The 23,533-nt window shown below is 39.6% G+C and overlaps 1 protein-coding gene across 1 annotated transcript; it reads right to left on the reverse strand.

Moving 5' to 3' along the window:
* Positions 1–1,081: 1,081 nt before the first annotated feature.
* Positions 1,082–23,261, reverse strand: LDHB (lactate dehydrogenase B). Its single transcript, XM_004270929.3, has 8 exons — positions 23,106–23,261; positions 17,606–17,740; positions 10,587–10,704; positions 8,978–9,151; positions 6,961–7,134; positions 4,876–4,993; positions 2,777–2,900; positions 1,082–1,449 (listed from the first exon to the last, which is right to left on the reverse strand). Exons 2-8 carry the CDS (start codon positions 17,732–17,734, stop codon positions 1,282–1,284), a joined length of 1,005 nt encoding a protein of 334 aa, XP_004270977.1. The 5' UTR covers positions 17,735–17,740; positions 23,106–23,261; the 3' UTR covers positions 1,082–1,281.
* Positions 23,262–23,533: the final 272 nt, after the last annotated feature.

The following is a 23,533-nucleotide window of genomic DNA, read 5'->3' on the forward strand; positions in this document are numbered from 1 at the left end:
ACAGAATATTCCAGCCCCAAATAATACTGCCAAGGTGGAGAAACACTTCCTTATAGTTAGGATGACTTAGATGAGTTAATATATATGTAAATCACTTAGAACAGTAAGCACTACTTGCTTACTATTAGAACCAAGCATTGTGCTGAGTTTTACATTTTCTCATTTAATTCATACACCATATTGAAGAGGTACCATTATTACCACTACTTCATAGGTTAAGAAAATTGAGGCTTAGGAGTGGTTAAGTACGTAACTTGCCCCAAATTGCAGTTAATCAATGAAACCCAGGTTTACGTGATAACAAAGTCCATGTTTTTAACACTACCTAAAAAACTGACCCTCAGATATTACATGTAAAGTAGAAACTCTTTGTTAAAGTAAGTCGGCTATAAGTCCCCCTCTTAACCCCCCATTATGCTGTCTCCCAGTAGCCTGGATCTGGATAATTCAGCCCAAACTTTCATTTTTCTTCATTATCAAATAGAACCAACTCTAACAAAGTTAATCCCTACTTTAGTAAGCTGTTTTAGAGGTTCTTCCTTTTAGAGAAATAAAATGGACTTCCTTGTAAATGTCATCCATTGGTTCTAGTTCTTTCTTCAGTGGTGGTAATCTTAAAATGGTAAGGCCCATAGAATGCACAAGCCCATAGAATGCACACCACCAAGAGTGAACTGTAAAGTAGATGACGGGCTTTGGATGATGTCGTGTCAATGCTGGTTCACTGACTGTAACAAACATACCACTCCAGTGAGTGATGTTGGTAACGGGAGACTATGCATGTATGGAAGCAAGTGTTATGGGAAATCTCTGTATCTTCCTCTCAATTTGGCTGTGAAACTAAACCTGCTCCCCAAAAAATAAAGTCCTCAAAAAAAAATGGTAACCACATTCTCAGGACAACAACAAAATCATAGTACATGTTGTGACAAAGAATTGTAGTGCTGTTTGGCAAAAGAAGAAGATGGAATGTAGATGATAGAATTTAGGGAAATTTATGATGTGGGGGGGGAAGAATTATTTGAAAAAACAGACTGAAATCTTTCAGAAACCATTAAAGAAGGAATTCCAGAGACAGAAGCACACTACGATAGTTAATTTTATTTGTTCAAGGACTCATCTTGCAAGCATTAAACCAAGCTTGGGCTTTGATTCTGGGAGCCCAGATTCACATACTTTGGAAGATAAGAGCTGACTGTGCTCCATGTACAAGGATGAAAACTAAAGGCTCGTGGTTAATCACACTGTAGTTTTAAGTTTCTACAACCTAGCAGCCACAAGTCACAGGTCCTTTAGGTCCTTCTGGATGTCCCAGAGGGTGTCTGCACTTTTCTTGAGTTGCGCAACCTCATCATCCTTCAGCTTCTGGCTGATAACACTGGTTAACCCCCGAGCATTCAGGATACACGGAAGGCTCAAGAAGACTTCATTCTCAATGCCATACATCCCCTGCCACAACAAGAAAAGCAATGAGATGAGGAAATGAAACCACAGGTAAGAATGATCACAGGTACTGAGTTCGAACAGGAAGAACTGCAGGAAATTTGATAAGCATAAACTCATTCTTTAGTTTTTATCACTTACAGGCCTATATATCCCTAATACTTGTGTTTCTAATTAGATTTTATACATAGAATATACAAATACACACTATGATAAAACTAGAATTTTATGTACTTTATTGAACTTACTGATACCTCTCTGCTTCAATACACTTTAATAGAATTTGGTTATGTCTTCAAATTCAAATCACATTCAAATGTGGTTCTCACTGGGCTTCTTTTCATGAAATTTTAAGTTTCTTAAAATTCTTTAGTTAAGGAGAGAATTTCAGGTAGTAGCCAACCTACAAGGTCCAGGAAAGTAGCTGGATGCCACTCAAAGGCAAGATTCTTGCAACACCCAAGAGTTGCTGAAAAAAAATCATACAATTCCCAAAACACTTTACCGGTTTGTATTAAGTCAATTACTCAGAGGGTCAATTTAACTACATAATTAATTAAATTATTTTAGTATATTAAGCAAGTCAGTTTAATATTTTTTTAAATTAACTTCGTAAGTTTCTGTATATACACCAAAGTGTAGGGAATAAACAAACTCCTATATATATGCACTCTAAGACTCAGCAATTATCCAATTCTTGCCATACTTGCTTTTAATTTTTTTTGCCATAGTATCAAAAAAAACCCCAAAACAACAAAACCCCCAAAACATCTGACACTGTGTTCTACCCCCGCAACAGTTCTATATTTACCTCTTAGTTTCTTTGAATCTACTGCAGTTCCCCCCTTACATTTTCACCCCTGCTGTTGACTTGTAGAAAATGAGTCCACTATCTTAGACAATGTTTTAATACAATTTTAGTTTTATTTAAAAATAATCAATTTCTACTTAACTGTTCCATAGCTTTTGAATTAAACTAAATTTGTTAAGGTATCAAATGCTACATACATCAAAGCCAATCTATAGTTTAATACACCAACTTGAAATGAAACTATTAAACTTATTCAGATGATCATCTGAGAATATGCTGAATAAGATTCAGAGTTAATATTTAATTTGCCACATCATACAAGGGAGAAATGTAAAAATGCATTCAATGTCTGTATAAATTTTTGCTCTTATTGTCCTAAACTTCTGTTGGAAAGGAGAAAGGTTTCCATAAAACTTTGAGATGAAAAAATAACTGTGGACTGAGACATTATCTCATCCTTCTTAAAATGAATCTACATATAGAATACTCGACTAGAAATCATAATATTTCATAACAGTTTACCTTCACCATTGTTGACACTGGGTGAATCCTGGATAGATTTTTCAACATAGATTCAATAAGATCAGCCACACTTAATCCAATAGCCCAGTTGGTGTATCCTTTTAGCTTGATGACTTCATAGGCACTAAGGAAAAAAAAAATTCATAAAAGAGATAATTGACACCAGACTCTTTGGGTTTGACTCCTGCTGTCTCTTAACTGTGTAATCTTGAGTAAATTATTTAATCTACCTGTCTCAGTGTCTGCTTCTGTAAAATAAGGATAACAATGGTATCTACTTCATAAGTTTGTTAAATGGGTTAATATATATGTAAAATGTTTAAAATTTTAAAACTTCATGGTAGGTGCTATGTAAATGCTTTGACAAATTTAAGTAGTTTATTGTATAAATGACTATAAAGTCACAGAGGTAAATGTACATTTTCCAACCAATCTTCTTATTCATAAACATCAATATTTCCAAAGATATTAATGAAATCAGGGAACAATGAAAGTAAAAGAACCTTCACATTCAAAGGACAAAATATACTTTGATTTTCAGGTCCATTTGAGGCCACTAACCATTGTCACCTAAAATACCACGACCAACTAACTTAAGAGAAAAGTATTGGCAACACCTTGCCCGGCAACTTTCTGAGCACAAATTATACCCTTTGAAACCCACAAAGGCACTTGTACTTGAGAATTAGGTAGGAGTTAACTGGGTATTAAAAAATTGGGATTTAATGCAATCTATCACCGATTAAAAGAACTTGGGCAAGTTATATTACCTGGGTGAGCCCTAGTTTTCTCGTTTATAAAATAAAGGGTTGGACTTCCCTGGTGGCGCAGTGGTTAAGAATCCACTTGCCAATGCAGGGGACATGGGTTCAAGCCCTGGTCCAGGAAGATCCCATATGCCGCGGAGCAACTAAGCCCGTGTGCCGCAACTACTGAGCCTGCGCTCTACAGCCCACAAGCCACAACTACTGAGCCTGCGCTCTACAGCCCACAAGCCACAGCTACTGAAGCCCGCGAGCCTAGAGCCCGAGCTCCGCAACAAGAGAAGCCACCAGTGAGAAGCCTGCACACCGCAACGAAGAGTAGCCCCCGCTCGCCGCAACCAGAGAAAGCCTGCGCACAGCAACGAAGACCCAACACAGCCAAAAATAAAATAAATAAAGTTGAACTAAACAAAATGATTCCATATTTGAGATATCAGTTAGTCTTATAACAACAATTCTCTGAAAATAGAAGCTAATGTTTCTTGAATGCTTATCAATGATAAGTATGTGTGATTTAACTCAATTTTTACAATAACTTAAATACCTTATGACTTTACAGAGGAGAAAACTGAGATTCAGCTTAAGGGTTAAATGGCTTCCCAAGACTATACAGTTAGTTAGTGTCAGTGCTAGAATTTCAATCTAAGCCCACATTCTTTACTCTGGTCCAAAATGACACCTTATTTTAGGATAAACATGAAGGTCATAGAAAGAGAAGACAGTAACAAAAGGCAGTTTCAAAGAGGGAGAGGAGGACATCCTTGGTTGGGTGTGGAAAGATAAATACAGCACAGCTTAAACACTATCAGCAATCAATCAGTAAGTATTATTTAATGCAATTATGACACTAATAGTGTCTAGGTTTACTTTTCTAAATAAGCCAACCTTATGTGTCAACAGTAGGTATTTTGAAAGCCTTTCTCACTTGTTAATTCCATGTCCCACTCCTGTTACTTCTACAATAGAATTTCTCTAGAAAAATATTTGCTTTCCCTAGGGGGACCAGCATAGCAAATTTGACCAGTATAAGTTAGTCTTGCCTGTTTCAGAAGATAATAGCTGCATAGTTACTATTATATATTGAGTTTATCTAAAAGATAAGAAAAAATAGAAAGAAAAATATAACAGAAAAATAGAAAGAAAAAATAATAAAAAGAAAAAACCACCCCCCCAAAACAAAGAGTAATTTAAAAAAAAAAAACAGGAAAAAAAGCAAGAACAAAAAACAAACAAACAAAAACTTTTAAGTTTACCTGAACAGGCAGCCATGGGAAGCGTTCACAATTTTGTCTAACATGATACTAATTGTCTTAAATCAAGCTCCCTCCTACGTACCTTTCAACCACCATCTTGTGCACTTCCTTCCAATTTTCACTATCATCGTCCGTTCCCATTTCTGGATTCAGTTCCTGGAGAGAAACACCTGCCACATTCACCCCACTCCACACAGCCACTGCGGGGGAAAAAATAAATACACAAACATTTTATCTACCTCTGACCTTATTTTTAAAAAATCTTTTCTTCAATTAGTTCAGATTTCACCCCTGTTGCAAGTTACCCACTTACTGCTCCAGTGACAACTGACTCCAATATACTTCCCTGCAAAGGCTGACATTTGCCCTCAAATCTGACCTTTTAACTTTCAACCGTTTTGGCGCAAACAGAATTGCTGGGTAAAGCTTACAGACATTATGAAATTCTTGCCTTTCCCTAGGTTTGTGAACTCCTAAGGGATTCTAGTTTGGGACTATTCTAAACTTTGGGTTTGAGGAATTCTTAACTTTTTGCCTGCGTATTTTTCAAATATAAGCCTCCTTTATTCCTAGAGTGAAGTAAAAAACAAAAGAATTCTTGGAAAAAACCCAAGTATCGTCTAATTTTCTCTTATCATGCTCTAAGTTCAGTCCATTTCTGGAAAGAAACTCCATGTAACCACAATGAATTGCTCTGGTCTTAACTGCACCAAATATTTCCTTCCAAGAATGCCCCCAAAGGCAGAGCAGACAAAGGTGTTATCATTGGCTACATCTTTCGGAGGCTTTGACGCACCAAAACACCCCGTTACCTATTCTGAACACCTCTTGCCCAGCCAAAAGGCATATAAAGATGGATTAAAATATGCTCTGTACCATGGACAAGTTGAGAATTTACTAGGAGAAACACTTAGTAAAGGACACTAAAGCAATGGGATATGTTCTTACGGAGGGATGAAGAAAGTGTAATAAAACATAAATAAGGGTCTACTTAATGTAGGGGAAAATCAAATGTCAGAAAGCGCTACAAAAAAATATGCATTTGAACCGGATCTTGAAAAATAAGTATGTGTTCCTTAGGAACCTTTGAAGGAAAACACTTAGATTCAGAAAATAAGAGCAGAGCCCTGGGGTAAAGGCTAGAACCAACTGTGAAGGGCAAAGCTGCCCATGGCCAAACAAGACCATGTTTCAGTCCACAACGTTTGCTAATTCAGGGTAACTGTTGAGAAAACTACAGCATTTTCCTGGTTTTTGTTGAAGACTATGAAATCTACATAATCATGCCTAAGTGAGCATAGTTTAATTCTCTTTCATTTTATGTATACAGTATAGATCAATACAGAAATGGTGGGGGGGAGATGTTTTGGAAAAAATGACACAGTAATGAGTAAATAAAACATTGGATAGGAATCAGAAGACATGATTCTAGCTACAGTTATGCCACTAGCCAGCTAAAGGATCTTCAACATGTAAGGTCACTTCCAGATCTGTGTTTCTAGCAATTGTGATAACTAGCACTGAGTTTTTACTGTACACCAGACATTGTACTACTTTATATAGCATATAAATTCAGGAAAATCGTTGGACATGAGAAACTCTTGAATGAAGTGGTACAATGTGTCAGAAAATAAAAAGTCAGCATCATCATATAAGAAAGCACCAATGCAATAATTTTAAGACCAAATTCTTTCAGTACCAAAGTAAACTCTACCAAAATCACAGTACTAACTCTCACTAAATTCAAAGGAAAATTTACACCTTAACCTTTTAGGGAGAAAATAGCCCCTTGCATATTGGGCAAAACTGAATTTAGTAAAACAAAGATTATCATTATGTTTTGGATTATGACAGTTTTACACCATAAGCCTATTCAATGTATAAAATTCAATGTTTAAGATGAAATGATGGAATTAGAATATCATGTTTGACAACCATCATAATTTATTTAGGCAAGAATCATAAGCGGATACTAAACTTAGAAGGCAAAAAGTTGATGAGGAATCAGATATTTACCTAGTCAGTATCAAAGTAACCTCCCACAATTACTTATTAGTAATGTGAAGTACGTGAAAATATAGAAAATATAATGTAAAAACAAACAAAACAGTCAGAATGGCAAGAACACCACATAAGTACGCAGTAAATATTGTCCTTTTTTTTTTACCACTTGAGTCGCCATGTTCTCCCAAAATCCATCCGTGGCAGCTGCTGGGATGAATGCCAAGTTTTTCAGCCATAAGATAGCGAAATCTAGCAGAATCCAGATTACATCCACTTCCAATCACACGGTGCTTGGGTAATCCACTTAGTTTCCAGGTAACATATGTGAGAATGTCCACTAACAATTTAAAAAATAATATATGTAAGTACATCAAAACTGATTTCAACTGCTATGTCAATTAATGGGTTCCCTGGTTTACTCCTTTCACACTGCCCCATACTCCAAATAAGATGTGGCCAGAAAGATGTAAATACTTGACTTTTCATTATGAGAGATAATGGGAGTTAGAAAGACAGGGAAAAAACTTAAGTTTTATAGTAAGAGAGATTGTAAAACATGGGAAATGCAATATTGCGGTTTTTATTTACATTATTACTTGAAACAAGAATAATAAGAGTCTTGCAGATTAATTTACTATATATGGAAAGCAAAAGGGTTGAGTTAGTTCATCACTTAAGTTTCTTCCAATGCTAACATTCCATGATTATAACAACTGTCATCAGAAACCAAAAGCTATCAGTTACTAAACTACCAAGGCATGCTGCTATAAATTTCCCTGGGAACAAGATACTATTCAGTAAACAGCTGTGATAATACAGGGTATTAACATTTTCTACTATTTATTGAAAGGAATTCTATGACACAGCCTTTATTCTTGTGTGGCACAGAGACTGCAAAGCTAAAACCTGCTGGGCTAGAGGAGATCACAGCACTTACAAGGAAGGCAAGTCTCCACCTCCACTCTCACATATAGACACCGGCTGAGATATTTTAAGGTCATTTTGGCCTGGATATTATAAACTCTTCCTTGGCAACTTTGACTCAGTAGGAGTGACTCCCTGGAGGGTTAAGACTTTGAAGCTATACCTGGAAAAGCTGTATAACCAGTTAATACTGTCTGCCTTAAGCACAGGATGTGGCACAAGTTCATCTGTGTCTCCTGTTTGTCATTCATGTTCCACATCTATCTGCCACCCTCTATTTATGAGAAGTTTTAGAGGCAAGGTTGAACTATTTAGGAAACTCTTAATCCAGGATTACAGAGAATACTACTAAAATAATATCTGGTCTTGCTGGCTCCCAGCTCTCAATATCCCATAAATTAGGGAATTCCATGGCGGTCCAATGGTTAGGACTCTGTGCTTTCATTGCTGAGGGCCGGGGTTCAATCCCTGGTCTGGGACCAAGATCCCATAAGCCACACGGTGCGGCTAAAACAAGCAAACAAACAACAACAAACCCCCCATAAATTATAAGGATTTTCTTGGCTCTTATTCACAATTTTTCTCAATGTGAAGAGTCAGAGATAATTAGTAGCTTTACCATTTTATCACTGTATCTGCTGTGCTCACCAGTAAATAGTAAGCTTGATGGCAAAGTGTAGGCAAAAGAAGTGTGAAACAGAGAGTGAATTTTGACTGTTTGGGTTGAAAAAATGCAATTCTTTCTAACTAGAAGTTTTCAAGTTACAACATTTGATGTTAAGCATGTATTTGTCCATCAATACAGTCTATTTCTATCTTTAAACCTAGACTAATTAATGGCTTTCTTAAACTCTTCAAATTCAATCAACTCAATTTTCAAGAATTTTAGAAATAAATAAGAAGACTAGAAAGCATTTTCTGGAAAACAGAAGGTCAAATATGCTAAAATATTTCACCCAAATTGGAGTCACATTCAAATGCTTCATTATGCATCCCAGGATAATCTTGATAGAAAAGTTTAAAAGCCAGATAAAACAAGCAGATGAAATTGCTTTATATAAAACTCTTCTCACATTCTTAAGCATGTGGCCTGGGACGGTGTCATTGGTTTTGCAAACACCACTCTTTTGTGGCCAAAAACAGAAGACACGTGAATTGTTCCTGCCAGCAGACGCCAGAACAGACTTTAAGTTAAAAAAAAAAAATCCAAAATATTGAATTTAACAGAACTGAACCTTAAGGCATTATAGTAATACCTGGGTTAGAAACCACAATTATGATGCAGTCAGGACTGTACTTGACGATCTGAGGAATGATAAACTTGAAGACATTAACATTCCTCTGCACCAGATTCAGACGACTTTCTCCCTCTTGCTGGCGAACTCCTGCAGTTACCACCACGATCTTGGAATTGGCGGTCACAGAGTAATCTTGAAGGAGAGGGAAAAAAGTACTTTACATACAAATCTTCATCAAAACATATTGTATAATATGCTCTAGGAATCTATACATAAGCTCCCAGAACGTACGTGAGAATTACATTTTCTGTATAAGGTGTTGAGTTGCAACACCAATGTTCTGTGGCTTCTTTCTCCTCGAGTGATGTGGAAACATTCCAACCGTAACACTGGCTCAGGAAATGGACCCGGGAAGGAAGCATGGCCCTAAATTATGTTTCTGGCTAACAAATGCAAAATGCTATTGGCTTTAGAGAAGATTATACTGTCAGTAATAATACAAAGCATAAACACAGTGAGTCCAAAGTTCAACAGGCAGCCCTCCAACAAAAAAGCAATTTAAAGGTAACTGCAGACTTGTAATGTTAATTCAATCTATGAAGGGAAGGACGGCACTCCAGTGTTCTTGGCTAGAATTTAATTTCTAACACTCAATATTTTAAAGAAGCTTATTCATTTTTTTTTTTTTTGCGGTACGCGGGCCTCTCACTGCTGTGGCCTCTCCCGTTGCGGAGCACAGGCTCCGGACACACAGGCTCAGCGGCCATGGCTCACGGGCCCAGCCGCTCCGCGGCACGCGGAATCCTCCCGGACCGGGGCACGAACCCGTGTCCCCCGCATCGGCAGGTGGACTCCCAACCACTGTGACACCAGGGAAGCCCAAGAAGCTTGTTCATTTTTAGCAGTGAGTTTCTCTAGAAAATATTTTATTTTTTCCTCAAGGAAGTGCACCCTTTCCCAAATTATAGACATTTTGATTTGATGTGGTCATTAGACTCAATAGCTATGGATGATTCAAACCATGTCCCTATGTGACTTTTCAGTTACTAATACTTTATCAGCTTCCTCTTCCATAAAATGGAGGTAATAGTATCCATCTCTCATAGGGTTGCTGTGAAGATGAGATATGCAAAGTTTCACATTAGCATACCCAAAATGCTAATACTTCAATGAATAACAGCTATTATTAGCAGTATTGTTAGGAATTATTTTGGGCCCACATTTCTACATCTGTAGGCACAGCTGTGTTGTGGTGACAGTGTCACAGCATAAATCCATTAATGCAGGACAAAGATGGCTAGAATATGAATTTAGTTAGTTTCTTCAAGGCACTCAAATTACCTTGTGCAATATTTGTTTCAGATCTAAAACATCCCCGTTCTCAGGTATGTGTAAACAAGCATTAGGATCCAATTTCCTAAAATGTTATATGTACCAAATGTGTGGAAGGCAGTGGGAGAGGGACTACAGAGGTAACAATTATGTATGTTTTTGAGGATGAATTGGACCCAGAAGGAAAGGAGAAACTACCAACACTAGATTCACCAGGATGGGAAAACAGATCTTCTATAAAGGAGTGAGGATATCAATTTATTATTTGATCACTTTGGGCATGAAATGAGACTACCTTTGTCTGCCACAATTTTTGGTGTCTGAAGGAATAAGCTCCCATGCTGCAGGTCCATCATTTCTCCTTTGAGTTTATCTTCCAAAACATCCACAAGAGCAAGCTCATCAGTCAGAGACTACAAACACAAAAACAGCTGTTAGGACGGGAAGCCGCTCTAGGATACCTCAGCTGCCGGTACAAGCCAGAGACTGTTGAAATGGCAAAGTAACCAATGTCTAAAAACCTAGACAAGAATTTTACCATGGAGTTAGGTGTGCTCTTTAAACAATTTCATGATAAAATGTCTTAAATAACAAACTATTAATAATTAAGATTCCAATTTTTCAGAATTTCACCTGCTGGTACCCAACTGGCATTCGATGAGCATGATACAAATTGCTTTAAGAATCTGCAGACATGTTTGGATTGGGTTGTTTGTTTTTTTGTTATTGAGCTGCATGAGCTGCTTATAAATTTTGGAGATTAATCCTCTGTCAGTTGCTTCATTTGCAAATATTTTCTCCCATTCTGAGAGTTATCTTTTGGTCTTGTTTATGGTTTCCTTTGCTGTGCAAAAGCTTTGAAGTTTCATTAGGTCCCATTTGTTTATTTTTGTTTTTAGGGGTAAGACAGGAATAAAGACACAGACCTACTAGAGAACGGACTTGAGGATATGGCGCGGGAGAAGGGTAAGCTGTGACAAAGCGAGAGAGAGGCATGGACATATATACACTACCAAACATAAGGTGGATAGCTAGTGGGAAGCAGCAGCATAGCACAGGGAGATCAGCTCGGTGCTTTGTGACCGCCTGGAGGGGTGGGAGGGAGGGAGACGCAAGAGGGAAGAGATACGGGAACATATGTACATGTGTAACTGATTCACTTTGTTATAAAGCAGAAACTAACACACCATTGTAAAGCAATTATACCCCAATAAAGATGTAAAAAAAAAAAAAAAAGAATCTGCAGACATGAAACCAGCAAGGCTCAACAGTGGCCTCAGGGTACACAAGTTTTCATATTCATGGGGGATGGTGGTGGAAAAGAGACAAAGACCTAGAAACAGCCTTGGGCAGTGTGTCCATCCCAAAGGTCACCCCCCAGTTTGGAGGGGTTTTTGAGAGGGCAGATTTAGTTTCAAACCATCAAGAGGTTGAGTTCACTTTAGAGCTGGCTTTGAAGCCCTGGTTGAAGCTGGGAATCCTCAGGTTGGCTCTGACCAACTCAAATATCCTGGTGGGGAAAGGAAGGAGTCATGGACACAGGGGTCCAGGGCTAGTAAGTTCTCGATGCATGACCAACCCAAACTTGCCCAGTCTCAGAGTTCTCTTGTTTTCTATTCCAACCGTCACCTGTGGCACCCAACCCAAGAAAAACCGTAAATCAATGATCATGTCCATTCTTCAGCAAGTCAACCTTTTCTTCTCAGAAAAATGAAGGGGGGAGGGTGTCAATCTAATTGCATCTCAATAACCTTTCAGCTTTTAAAGTTGGCTGTCTTGTGAAAACTCATAATTTACAAACTCCTTAAAAAGTAGTTATCCTTCCCATTGAAACATCACCCGAGTCGTGGCCTTTACTGGTTTTAGCAAAAAACCGGGTGTTAGCAAAATAATTAGCTTAATATGATATATGACACTTAACAGTGCAAATACCTCTTTGAAGGATAGTGAGATCAGCTAGGTAAAGGGTAAAGGGTGTTGATGGGAAAAAAGCGTTAAGTAACTGGGGTTCAGGAAGCACTTTGAAGGCTACGATAGAATAATCCAGGGTGGAACTGGAGGGGTCAGTAAGGCATTGAGCAGCAGAGGGAGAAGCAAAGAGAGGTGAGGCAGCCATTAAGAAAACTTGACCAGGCTAAGATGCCAACAAAGCAGGTTCCGCTCTCCACAGGAGCCAAGGAATGAACACTGTCCCGTTTCTAGAAGTCCAGCGGCAGCTGGCCTCAAGCAGTGAGCCGCAGTAGGCCTGCTTGTGAGGGTTTCCCTGAGACTCAAGCCTCCCTGTGACTGAATGTGTTCTTAGTTCCAAGCAAGTGATTCGCTTGCAAGCTTCTGAAATGACCCTTTTATGAGCTGGGTGGGGGTTACTTGGTAAATATTTTCTCATTTCCATGTATGTCAAAGACTGGCATTAATGTTCACCCATTTTCACTTCAACTCATGTTTCAACACTTTAAAAATGGTTTCGTTCCTCTGCAGCCTCTGACAAGACCACGCAAAACCCTCATTTGTGTTTTGGAAGCCCTAAAACCATACAAGAGCATGTAGTAACCGTCCCGTCAAGGTCCTGAGCACCAGGAATGCCACTCTTATTTTGGGAGCATCACATGGGTGCTGTGAAAGTCAACAGGGCACAACAATTTGGGGCTTAAGTGGAAAAGGATGTCACAGGATCTCAGATCCTGTGTTTTGTTTCTGTGGGTAGAGAACTGTCTGCGAAGTACATAGTCAGCTGGCAAGGAAGGAAGAGATCCAACACTTTGAGAAAATAATTGCAGCGCTGAATTTAGCTGCATCTGGGACTAAATATCCTCCCAGTGGGAGGCAGGCAAATAGAAGATGTGTGACTAAGTACTGACACTTTGGCTTAAAGAAATCTCCTTCTGCATTTACATAGTGTATATCAGCCATACGCATATTCCACTTACGCTGCAAATATACTTTAAAATGTTTGATACATCAAGGGTTAGATTCATCACAAAAGCAGTACCTTATTAAGGAACGAGATCAGTTAGAAGCCAAGAACATTGCTGCTGCAACCTTGTTTAACATACTACAAAAATTGTCTCTTAATCTAAAGCTCCATGTGGACAAGACACAGCCATCATCTACCTCTTGGCCCTCTTAGCTGGTAAATTACTGCTGCCAGTGGCTTAATATTTGATGGCTGCATTTTTATATTCAAGTGTTTAGCTTGCATGACATTTTGTGGGAGGAAAAGGTATAACTTTTCCCAAATAATTAGCTAAATGGACAAACACCATTTATTCAATAATTTGTTTTTCTTCTGCTCTGGAATTGCCACTTTTCATTAAATACTCTTTGGTCCTGTTTCTGGGCTTTGAGTCTGTTACATTAACCTGTCTATTCTTGTACAGACACCAAATTCTAATTAAGTCTCACTTTTAGGCCAAGTCTTGCACGGCAAAAACTACTTTGCAGTATGTAATTACATTGCTCCTTCTAAGAGACTCCTTATGCTGGGTTTGTACCACAAGAATGTGGCTACAGTTGACTGAATCAAGAACAGACACTCAAACCAAAAACAGCTGCACAGAGGCTAAGGGTGGAATAACTGCATGGAACCTCTGTATGACCTTGACAACATGATGGGATCTTCGCAGCCAAAACACAGAGCTTGTGATTGGTAGGGGTGGCAGAAGAAGCCATGAAAAAGGAAAAGCTATGAACAAAATCTGACCAGCTGTAAGTGCAGTTTCTTCGTAATAGCGGGAATATCCATTTATTTAATACATATTTACTACTGAATGTGCCAGGCATTATTCTACGAATGAGGAATACAGTCATGAACAAATCTGGCAGAGTGCTTGCCCTCATGGAATGTACCAGGAAGGGAACAGGAGTGAAGCATACAGTTTAAGATGACTCTGATAATGGAAGTGCTATAAACAGGGCAAGGCAGGGTGAAGTTAAAGGGAAGGGAAGGACGCTTACTTGGTATTGGACAGTCAGGGAAGGCCCGCCCACAAAAGCGTGACGTGAATGATGGGAGGGAGTGAACTCTGATGGTCTAGAGCAGTCATTCCAGGGGAAGGGAAATCAAGTACTGAAAGGGTTTAAGCAGCCATGAGCTTGGTGTTTTGAAGAAAGAGGGCAGAAGGTAAGAGATGAAAAGTCAGAGACAGCACCACCACACTGCACCGGAAAGGCGCTCCTGACCCTCTGAATGGCGCCCCCCGGAGGTGTGCACCCCGCCTTGCTCTGAGAGACAGGCAGGGAAAGAGCCTTGACGCCTCATTGCGTATTATGTATGCGTGTAGCTGACGTGCACTGTTACACTATCAGAAAGTTCCAAGCAGGGAAGCTATTTTTATAAAAGCTCACGATGGTTTCCATGTTGGCAATGAGGCTGGGGAGAGTGTGCAAGAGAAGCAGAGAACGCCGGTGTCTTTGTGATGGTGGACGTTGTACTCGGGAGCCTCAGCTGCCTCCACGGGCCCGGTTAAGGCGTGGGCCTTCTCAACCTCTGTCCCTGGTGCCCCAGCTTTGTTCACTTTCTGGGCCAAAGCAGTGTGTGTCCTCTGCAAAGCACACTGGTGATGGACTCAGAGACTGGATCCGGCACTTAGGATCTCTGAGATCTTAATCAAGGGGCTTAATCTTTCTGAGTTTGTCCTTTTCCAATAGTAATATAGAGATGACAATATCCCCTAGAACTTTTCTAGAGGAATAAGGTAACATGCAGACACCTGACACAATAGCACTGTTAGTTCCCTTTCTTATTGAACCAGTGGGGTTTATAATCCTTACCAAAGAGTCATAACAACTTTGACTCTAATTCTTCCCCATTAAAAGAAGATTTAAACACTTCTGAGTAATAAAATGGTCTTTCAACAAGGCAGTCCTTCCTTCACAGCAGCTCAATGGGAAGATTCCTACTGGTATTAGGGGCCCAGTCTGTTCTCTTGATCACTAGAATTGGGCCAAAGTATTACATAACTGCAAAGAGGAGAGTCTCAACTAAATTATTCACCCAAGAGGATTTTAGATTTACACTTAAAACAATCAGCGAGGTACTCCTTATAGAATCATGACAGCTCAGATATAGTTTCCTGAAAATCCAAATTCTGAGATTAGCAGGAGGAATGAAAAATCTTTAGCTAGTGTTTTAGTAATACATTTATGTCTGGGGGGATGGGAGAGATAAAATAGGAGCTTGGGATTAACATATACACACTACTATACATAAAATAGGTAAACAAGGACCTACTGTATTATACAGGGAACTATACTCAATACTTTGTAATAACCTATAATGGAAAAGAATCTGAAAAAGATATATCTGAATAATCACTTTGCTGTACACTTGAAACTAACACAACACTGTAAATCAACTATACTTCAATTAAAATGAAAATACACGTCTTTAATTGCCCCAATACTAGCATAGAATGAAAAGAAACTGCAGAGTCACTACGGTTAAGCGTTCAGAGTCCTGGGCTCAAAATACAGCTCTACCATTACCAGCTGTGTGACAATAGGTAGGCCACTTAATGTAATGAAGCCACAGCTACCTCATCTGGAAACAGGATATGAACAGTTCCCGTTTCTTGAGATTGTTGTTTAAAATGAAGCATTTTAGTCAAAGCACTTCAAACATGGTACGTATTTTAAAAGAAAGGTAAGCTGGAATACTTCTCATTTTTACTGGTATGAAGGATGAACACTAAATTGTGATTATTTAAAATTCCTGTAATTTGGGAAGCAGCTCTCCTAAATCAGGGCAACCCAGCCAATGAAAACTAGCAAGAAAAAAATGCCAAAGAATAAAACTTTCATTGGTGTGCACTACATATTTTAGTTGATTTCTTTGATGACTTTTTCCTCAGTGAAGATTCAGCATTTGTTGCTTTAGAAGTTAAATTTTGTAAATAGAAATACGATTGGCTAGGAGTTATTCAAGCAGTCTTTACATACAATACAAATGGACAGTGTGCTCTACTGAAGGCCAGGCAGCATTTAGGGGAGGGGTTCCCCTAAAAAACATTTAAGACAGCCTTCAGAAAGAACAAGGATCAATTCAACGAGGTAAGTAAGAATACAGGAAGCAAACTAAAAGTCTATGGAGGTATCTGGGGAAAATATAATCTGGAGGAGTAGAGGGTGCTCGTAGCATGTTGTCAGTGTGAAATCTGATGTTGATAATTGAACTATGTGAGAATGTCCTATCTTGAGGAAATGTACTCTGACAGACAGAAGGAAAGGAAGGGCACATTTGCATTTATTCTCTAATGGTTCAGAAAAAAGTCCATACATGTGTGTGCACGTGTGTGCACCCACACCTACACACACACACACACAAATATGTTAAGAATTGGTAAACATGGGTGAAGTGAATATGGAAGTTTTATTTTTTTTTATAGTCTTGCAAATTTTTCTGTAAATTTGAAATCATTTCAAAATAAAATGACTGGGTGGGGGTCTGAGGGGAGTAACAGGATCTTTCCATGACCTCAAAAAGCGACTGTGCAGATTATTTATTAACTATAGAGGGTTAAGGGACCTTTGCAGTGGAGAAATCTGACAGTTACCACTTCAACCAGAGGACTCTTGGGCACCACCAGTCATGAGACAAAATTGTGATGCATTGTGAAGGACGTGCCACCACCCCACCTCCCAAACCTAACCTGAACCCAATTACAAGGAAACATCAGACCAACATAAATTGAGGGGCATTCTACAGAACCGATGGGGACTCTACAAACATATCAATGACATGACAGACAAAGAATGGCTCCGTTCCAGATTAAAGAAGAAGAAAGAGACATGACAAGTATATAAAAATATGATCTCGGATTAGGGGAGAAAAGGCAGGATTTTGATAGTTGGAGAACGTTTAATGTGGGTACTATATATTAGATAATAGCATTTTATCAGTATTAAATTTCCTGAGCACAGTAACTCTATTGTGTCAGATAGGAAGAATGTCATTCTCTCAGGAAATACATGCTAATGTGTTTAAAGGTGAAGTATCACGATGCCTACAACTTATCTTTTGAAGATACAATCAAATTCTCAGATACCTAAAGAGACTGTATACACATGCTGAAATTATCTATCACATATGGTGTTGTTTTGTTTTTGTTTTTTAATTAATTTTTATTGGAGTATAGTTGCTTTACAATGTTGTGTTAGTTTCTGCTGTACAGCAAAGTGAATCAGCTATACGTATACATATATACCCTCTTTTTTGGATTTCCTTCCCATTTAGGTCACCACAGAGCACTGAGTAGAGTTCCCTGTGCTATACAGTAGTTTCTCATTAGTATCTATGGTGTTCTTGAAAGTACGTACCTTTCCCAGAATGCTAATGGCACACGCCATACCAACTTGTCCAACACCCACTACAGTGATCTTATTGTTTGGGACCGTTGCCTCTTCTTCTGCAACTGGTGCGATCAGTTTTTCCTTAAGAGTTGCCATTGTGCCCTGAAAGAAAATAATCAAAATATTATACATGTGTCCACATGAGAAACCTGTGTGGGAATTTGTAATGTTACTATTGCAAGTTTGAACTAAAATACATTTTAAAAGGAGCATAATGGTATTCTAGAGCACAGAATATATTTTTAAAAAACAATGTGATCAACCATATTAACAAATTGAAGGAGAAAAAACATGTGATCATCTCAATATATGAAGAAAAAGGTTTCAACAAAATTCAACACCCATTTATGATAAAAAACCCTCAAGAAACTAGGCATAGAGAGAACTTACCTCAACATAATAAAGGCCATATATGACAAACCCACAGCCAAAATCATTCTCAATGGTGAAAAACTGAAACCATTTCCTCTAATATCAGGAACAAGACAAGGTTGTCCACTCTCACCACTATTATTCAACATAGTTTTGGAAGTTTTAGTCATAGCAATCACAGAAGAAAACAAAATAAAAGGAATCCAAATCGGAAAAGAAGAAATAAAGCTGTCACTGTTTGCAGATGACATGATACTCTACATAGAGAATCCTAAAGATGCTACAAGAAAACTACTAGAGCTAATCAATGAATTTGGGAAAGTAGCAAGATACAAAATTAATGCACAGAAATTTCTTGCATACCTATACACTGATGATGAAAAAACTGAAAGAGAAATTAAGGGAACACTCCCATTTACCATTGCAACAAAAAGAATAAAATACCTAGGAATAAACCTACCTAGGGAGACAAAACACCTGTATGCAGAAAACTATAAGACACTGATGAAAGAAATTAAAGATGATACAAACAGATGGAGAGACATACCATGTTCTTGGATTGGAAGAATCAACATTGTGAAAATGACTCTACTACCCAAAGCAATCTACAGATTCAATGCAATCCCTATCAAACTACCAATGGCATTTTTCACAGAGCTAGCACAAAAAAATTCACACTTTGTATGGAAACACAAAAGACCCCAAATAGCCAAAGCGATCTTGAGAAAGAAAAACGGAGCTGGAGGAATCAGGCTCCCGGACTTCAGACTATACTACAAAGCTACAGGAAGGTACTGGAAAAAAAAAAGAAATATAGATCAATGGAACAGGATACAAAGCCCAGAGATAAACCCACACACATATGGTCACCTTATTTTTGATAAAGGAGGCAAGAATATACAATGGAGAAGAGATAGCCTCTTCAATAAGCGGTGCTGGGAAAACTGGACAGCCACATGTAAAAGGATGAAATTAGAACACTCTGTAACAACATACACAAAAATAAACTCAAAATGGATTAAAGACATAAATGTAAGGCCAGACACTATAAAACTCTTAGAGGAAAACATAGGCAGAACACTCTGTGACATAAATCACAGCAAGATCCTTTTTTACCCACCTCCTAGAGAAATGGAAATAAAAACAAAAATAAACAAATGGGACCTACTGAAACTTCAAAGGTTTTGCACAGCAAAGGAGACCATAAACAAGATGAAAAGACAACCCTCAGAATGGGAGAAAAGATTTGCAAATGAAGCAACTGACAAAGGATTAATCTCCAAAATTTACAAGCAGGTCAATATAAAAAAAACCCCAAACAACCCAATCGAAAAATGGGCAGAAGACCTAAATAGACATTTCTCCAAAGAAGATATACAGATTGCCAACAAACACATGAAAGGATGCTCAACATCATTAATCATTAGAGAAATGCAAATCAAAACTACAATGAGGTATCACCTCACACCAGGCAGAATGGCCATCATCAAAAAATCTACAAACAATAAATGCTGGAGAGGATGTGGAGAAAAGGGAACCCTCTTGCACTGTTGGTGGGAATGTAATTTGATACAGCCACTATGGGGAACAGTATGGAGGTTCCTTAAAAAACTAAAAATAGCATACAACCCAGCAATCCCACTACTGGGCATATACCCTGAGAAAACCATAACTCAAAAAGTCATGTACCACAATGTTCATTGCAGCTCTATTTACAATAGCCAGGACATGGAAGCAACCTAAGTGTCCATCGACAGATGAATGGATAAAGAAGATGTGGCACATATATACAACGGAATATTACTTAGCCATAAAAAGAAACAAAATTGAGTTATTTGTAGTGAGGTGGATGGACCTAGAGTCTGTCATACAGAGTGAAGTTAAGTCAGAAAGAGAAAAACAAATACCTTATGCTAACATATATATATGGAAATCTAAAAACAAAACAAACAAACAAAAAAACCAAACAGATTCTGAAGAACCTAGGGGCAGGACAGGAATAAAGACATAGATGTAGAGAATGGACACAGGGAGGGGGAAGGGTAAGCTGGGACGAAATGAGAGAGTGGCATGGCCATATATACACTACCAAATGTAAAATAGATAGCTAGTGGGAAGCAGCCGCATAGCACAGGGAGATCAGCTCCGATGCTTTGTGAGGACCTAAAGGGGTGGGATAGGAAGGGAGGGAGATGCAAGAGAGAGGCGATATGGGGATATATGTATACATATAGCTGATTCACTTTGTTATACAGCAGAAACTAACACAATGTTGTAAAGCAATTATACTCCAATAAAGATGTTTAAAAAAAAAAAAACAACCATGTTAACCCATTAACAAAAAACAAGACAAAAACCTCCTTGAAGCCCGTTAAATTTGGGTTCGTCTCTTCAGCCTGTGCTTGCTTTTCTAATAGTATTTAACAAAGTTGTACCAATTTTGTCTTGTGGCCATTCATTTACTGGCTAAACAACATGAATAATAGTTAGATTAGTGGATTTGTTTCTATGACCCCTATAAAGTATTTATTTGTAACTATTTAAGTTAGAGCCCAGTATTAACCCATATTTAAGCTTGGGCTAAAAGAATGGCCAGTTTATGAATATAATTTCTACTACCAGTGGTTATTATCACTCTTAGAAGATAGGGACCAATTGGGTCTTCTATTTTCTTCTTCTATTGAAGTCTCACTTAAAATTTGTCACAGTGAAAAAAAAAAAAAAATTTGTCACAGTGTACTGGACATACTATGTGTGCTTAAATACAGTGACAATAGTCACGAATAATGTTTATGCAAAATCTGCAGAAAATATCACTCTGAATTCCTTTTAGTGCACCTTGGGAGCTTATTGGACGGTGGGTACTCATTAAATTTTTTTTTCAGGGGGTCACATTAGGAGAATATCAGCCTTTGAGTGAGTTTCTTTCCAGCCATTAAGAAAAAGCCAAAAAAGAAAAGTTAAAAAAATGGAAACTGTTAGAAAACATTTATACAGTAACACCAATTTCATCTGTGCCACCAGCTGAGTGTTCTGGATAACTAAAAAAGGCAAAATTTATTGTATCAACCTGCTTTCTTAAACAAAGAGGGTACAGATCATAAAAAAAGCCCTTTCTTCAGAATTAAGTATCATTTATAATTGTAACCCGTTATATAGTATTTGTGTTTGCCTTTTACTTTTAATGCTAAACTGTTAACTTAGAGGATAATGTCCCTGTTTCAAACTGTACCCCTGTTTCCCTCTCGTTTTTTGTTTCTCATCTGCAAAGGACTAAGTAACAAAACCTAGTTTAGTAATTGTATATGTTACGTAAGAGTTGGTAAGGCTCCAAGTTGGAATAAAGTACTTGATTTGGAGATAACTTTAACAACTATTTCATTCTATAGCTATTTTTTTCCCAAAAAACTGTCTTCCCCCAAACGTCAGGGACTAAACTCAAAGATTATTTTGCCTTTACAAAGCCTATTTGCAGTTTTCTCCTGGGTGCTAGAGAAAAAAGAAATATACAATGGTGTACAACTGTCTCCACAAATAGATGACCTTAACAATGAAATTCACATGTCCTGCAATTACGAAGGATGCCGCCTCTCTTGGTGAACAGATACTCACAGATTTTCTTTATTATGTTATTTTCACTAGCTGGTTTAAGATCCTTTAGGTATACAGAGGATCCAGTAAAGCAGTAGAAAACAAAAATCCAGAAAGACTGCTATAGAAATACAGATTAGTTGTCCAGATAGACCTTTTGAACTATTTGGGGAATTTCAGAAATGACAGTGTAGAAGCTTGAGGAAGTACAGATTTTCTCTCAGATCTTTCTAGAGAAAAAGCAATTAAAATTTTTTTTTTCCCCTCTTAACAGGGGTTCTAACAGGAGTTGTAAGAAATTAGAAGAAAATGTTTTATGTTATACACAGGAGTGCCTCAAGACCAGAGTGGTGGCTTGTAAGGGAAAAGAATGCTAAACAGGGTAAAAATTACCTCGTGTTTGGTCCTTTACATTCCCACCCTCCTGCCCCTTCTGTGGATATAAATCATTAGAAATGAACCCGGGCTTTAAGTTCAGCAACAAAGCTCCACTTTGCAGACTAACCTTTTTTTTTTAAAATAGGCTCAGCGGCCATGGCTCACGGGCCCAGCCGCTCCGTGGCATGTGGGATCCTCCCGGACCGGGGCACGAACCCGTGTCCCCTGCATCGGCAGGCGGACTCAACCACTGCGCCACCAGGGAAGCCCCCAGACTAACCTTTTAAAGAGCCCAGTTTTGCCGTGCGATACCTTCACTAGTAAGCGCCGGCTCTTCCCCTCCTCCTATCCCCGCAGGCCCCAGCTGCAGCGGCTGTGCAGGCCACCCACGGGCCACCTCTTCCTCTTGTCGCCCGCAGAGCAGAGCGCAGGTCACAAGGGGAGGCAGCAACTACGGATCTCCCCGGACAAGGTCTCTAGGGCGAAAAAGTCTAGGCCTTCCTCACGCTCAACACCCAAAGCTGGCAAATAAAGCACCAAGAAAAGAGGCCAGAAACGAGCCGGCCCATCGCTCCGGGAAGGGCTGCGTGTGCCGCAGCCTGGGAGAGGCTAGAGGGCAGGGCCAAGATCGTCCTTCACCCTCAACCCCGGAAAGCCGGGCATTTCTCCATTCCCGTGGTAATGGACGCCAATCCCCAGGCTCACGATCCGCCAGCCTAACGGGTCAACTGGCCCCTTCTCCCTCCCCCAGCTCCTCAAGCACGTGTCCGGGCTCCCGCCAGCAGGCACCGCCGGTGATGCGGCCGCCATGAACACATCAAGGACACGCAGGGCCCGGGATTACCTGCAAATGCAACAAGTCTGTCCCCCGGGGGAGCAGGGGCTGGCGGCGAGCACCGAAGCGTGGCGGACAAAGCCCGGGGCTCGGTCGCCGCCCCTCCGCCCCGCTCCCCAGCCCAGGGCACGGCCCCCGCCCCAACCCGAGTCCGGATGCTCAGGGCTACAGGCCCGGGAGCGCAGATGTCCTTCCTGGTCCTTCCCCCAGTCTTGCTACACAAGGATTCCCTTCCACGTCCCACCCAGTCTGCTCGAGAGCCAGGATTCAGGGTCCCAAGCAGAAACCTACCGGGGAGAGAAAGTTCTCGAGACGGCGGTAAGGGTCGCACGGAGAAGACAAAGTCAGCAGCGTCCGTCTCCTTCAGCGCAGGATCCGCAAGGAGGGAGGAGGAGGCGGGGCCCGCCCCTCGGCCGCCTCTGAGCTTCCTCTATTGTGATTGGAAATCCGAGCCCCGCCCACCCCTCCCCTTGGCTCGCTCAGTGCCCTTCAAGGACAAGGGCTCAAATGTGCCCACGCCCTCCCTCGGCCCAGTTGAGAGGGTCACCTTCTGGCGGCTAAGGCGGGCTCCCTCTCAGCCAGTCTCATGGCGGCTTACAGACTTTTCCACACAGAGGCTGCGTTATTTCTAAACCCTGACCACCTTTGACCCTTTCGGACTCTCACGCTCTTGTTTGGATAAGTTTAGTCCCAATAGAAGTAAATTTCTGTTTTGCATT

This window comes from Orcinus orca, chromosome 11, assembly GCF_937001465.1.
Source record: "Orcinus orca chromosome 11, mOrcOrc1.1, whole genome shotgun sequence".
In the NCBI taxonomy this organism is placed as follows: domain Eukaryota; kingdom Metazoa; phylum Chordata; class Mammalia; order Artiodactyla; family Delphinidae; genus Orcinus; species Orcinus orca.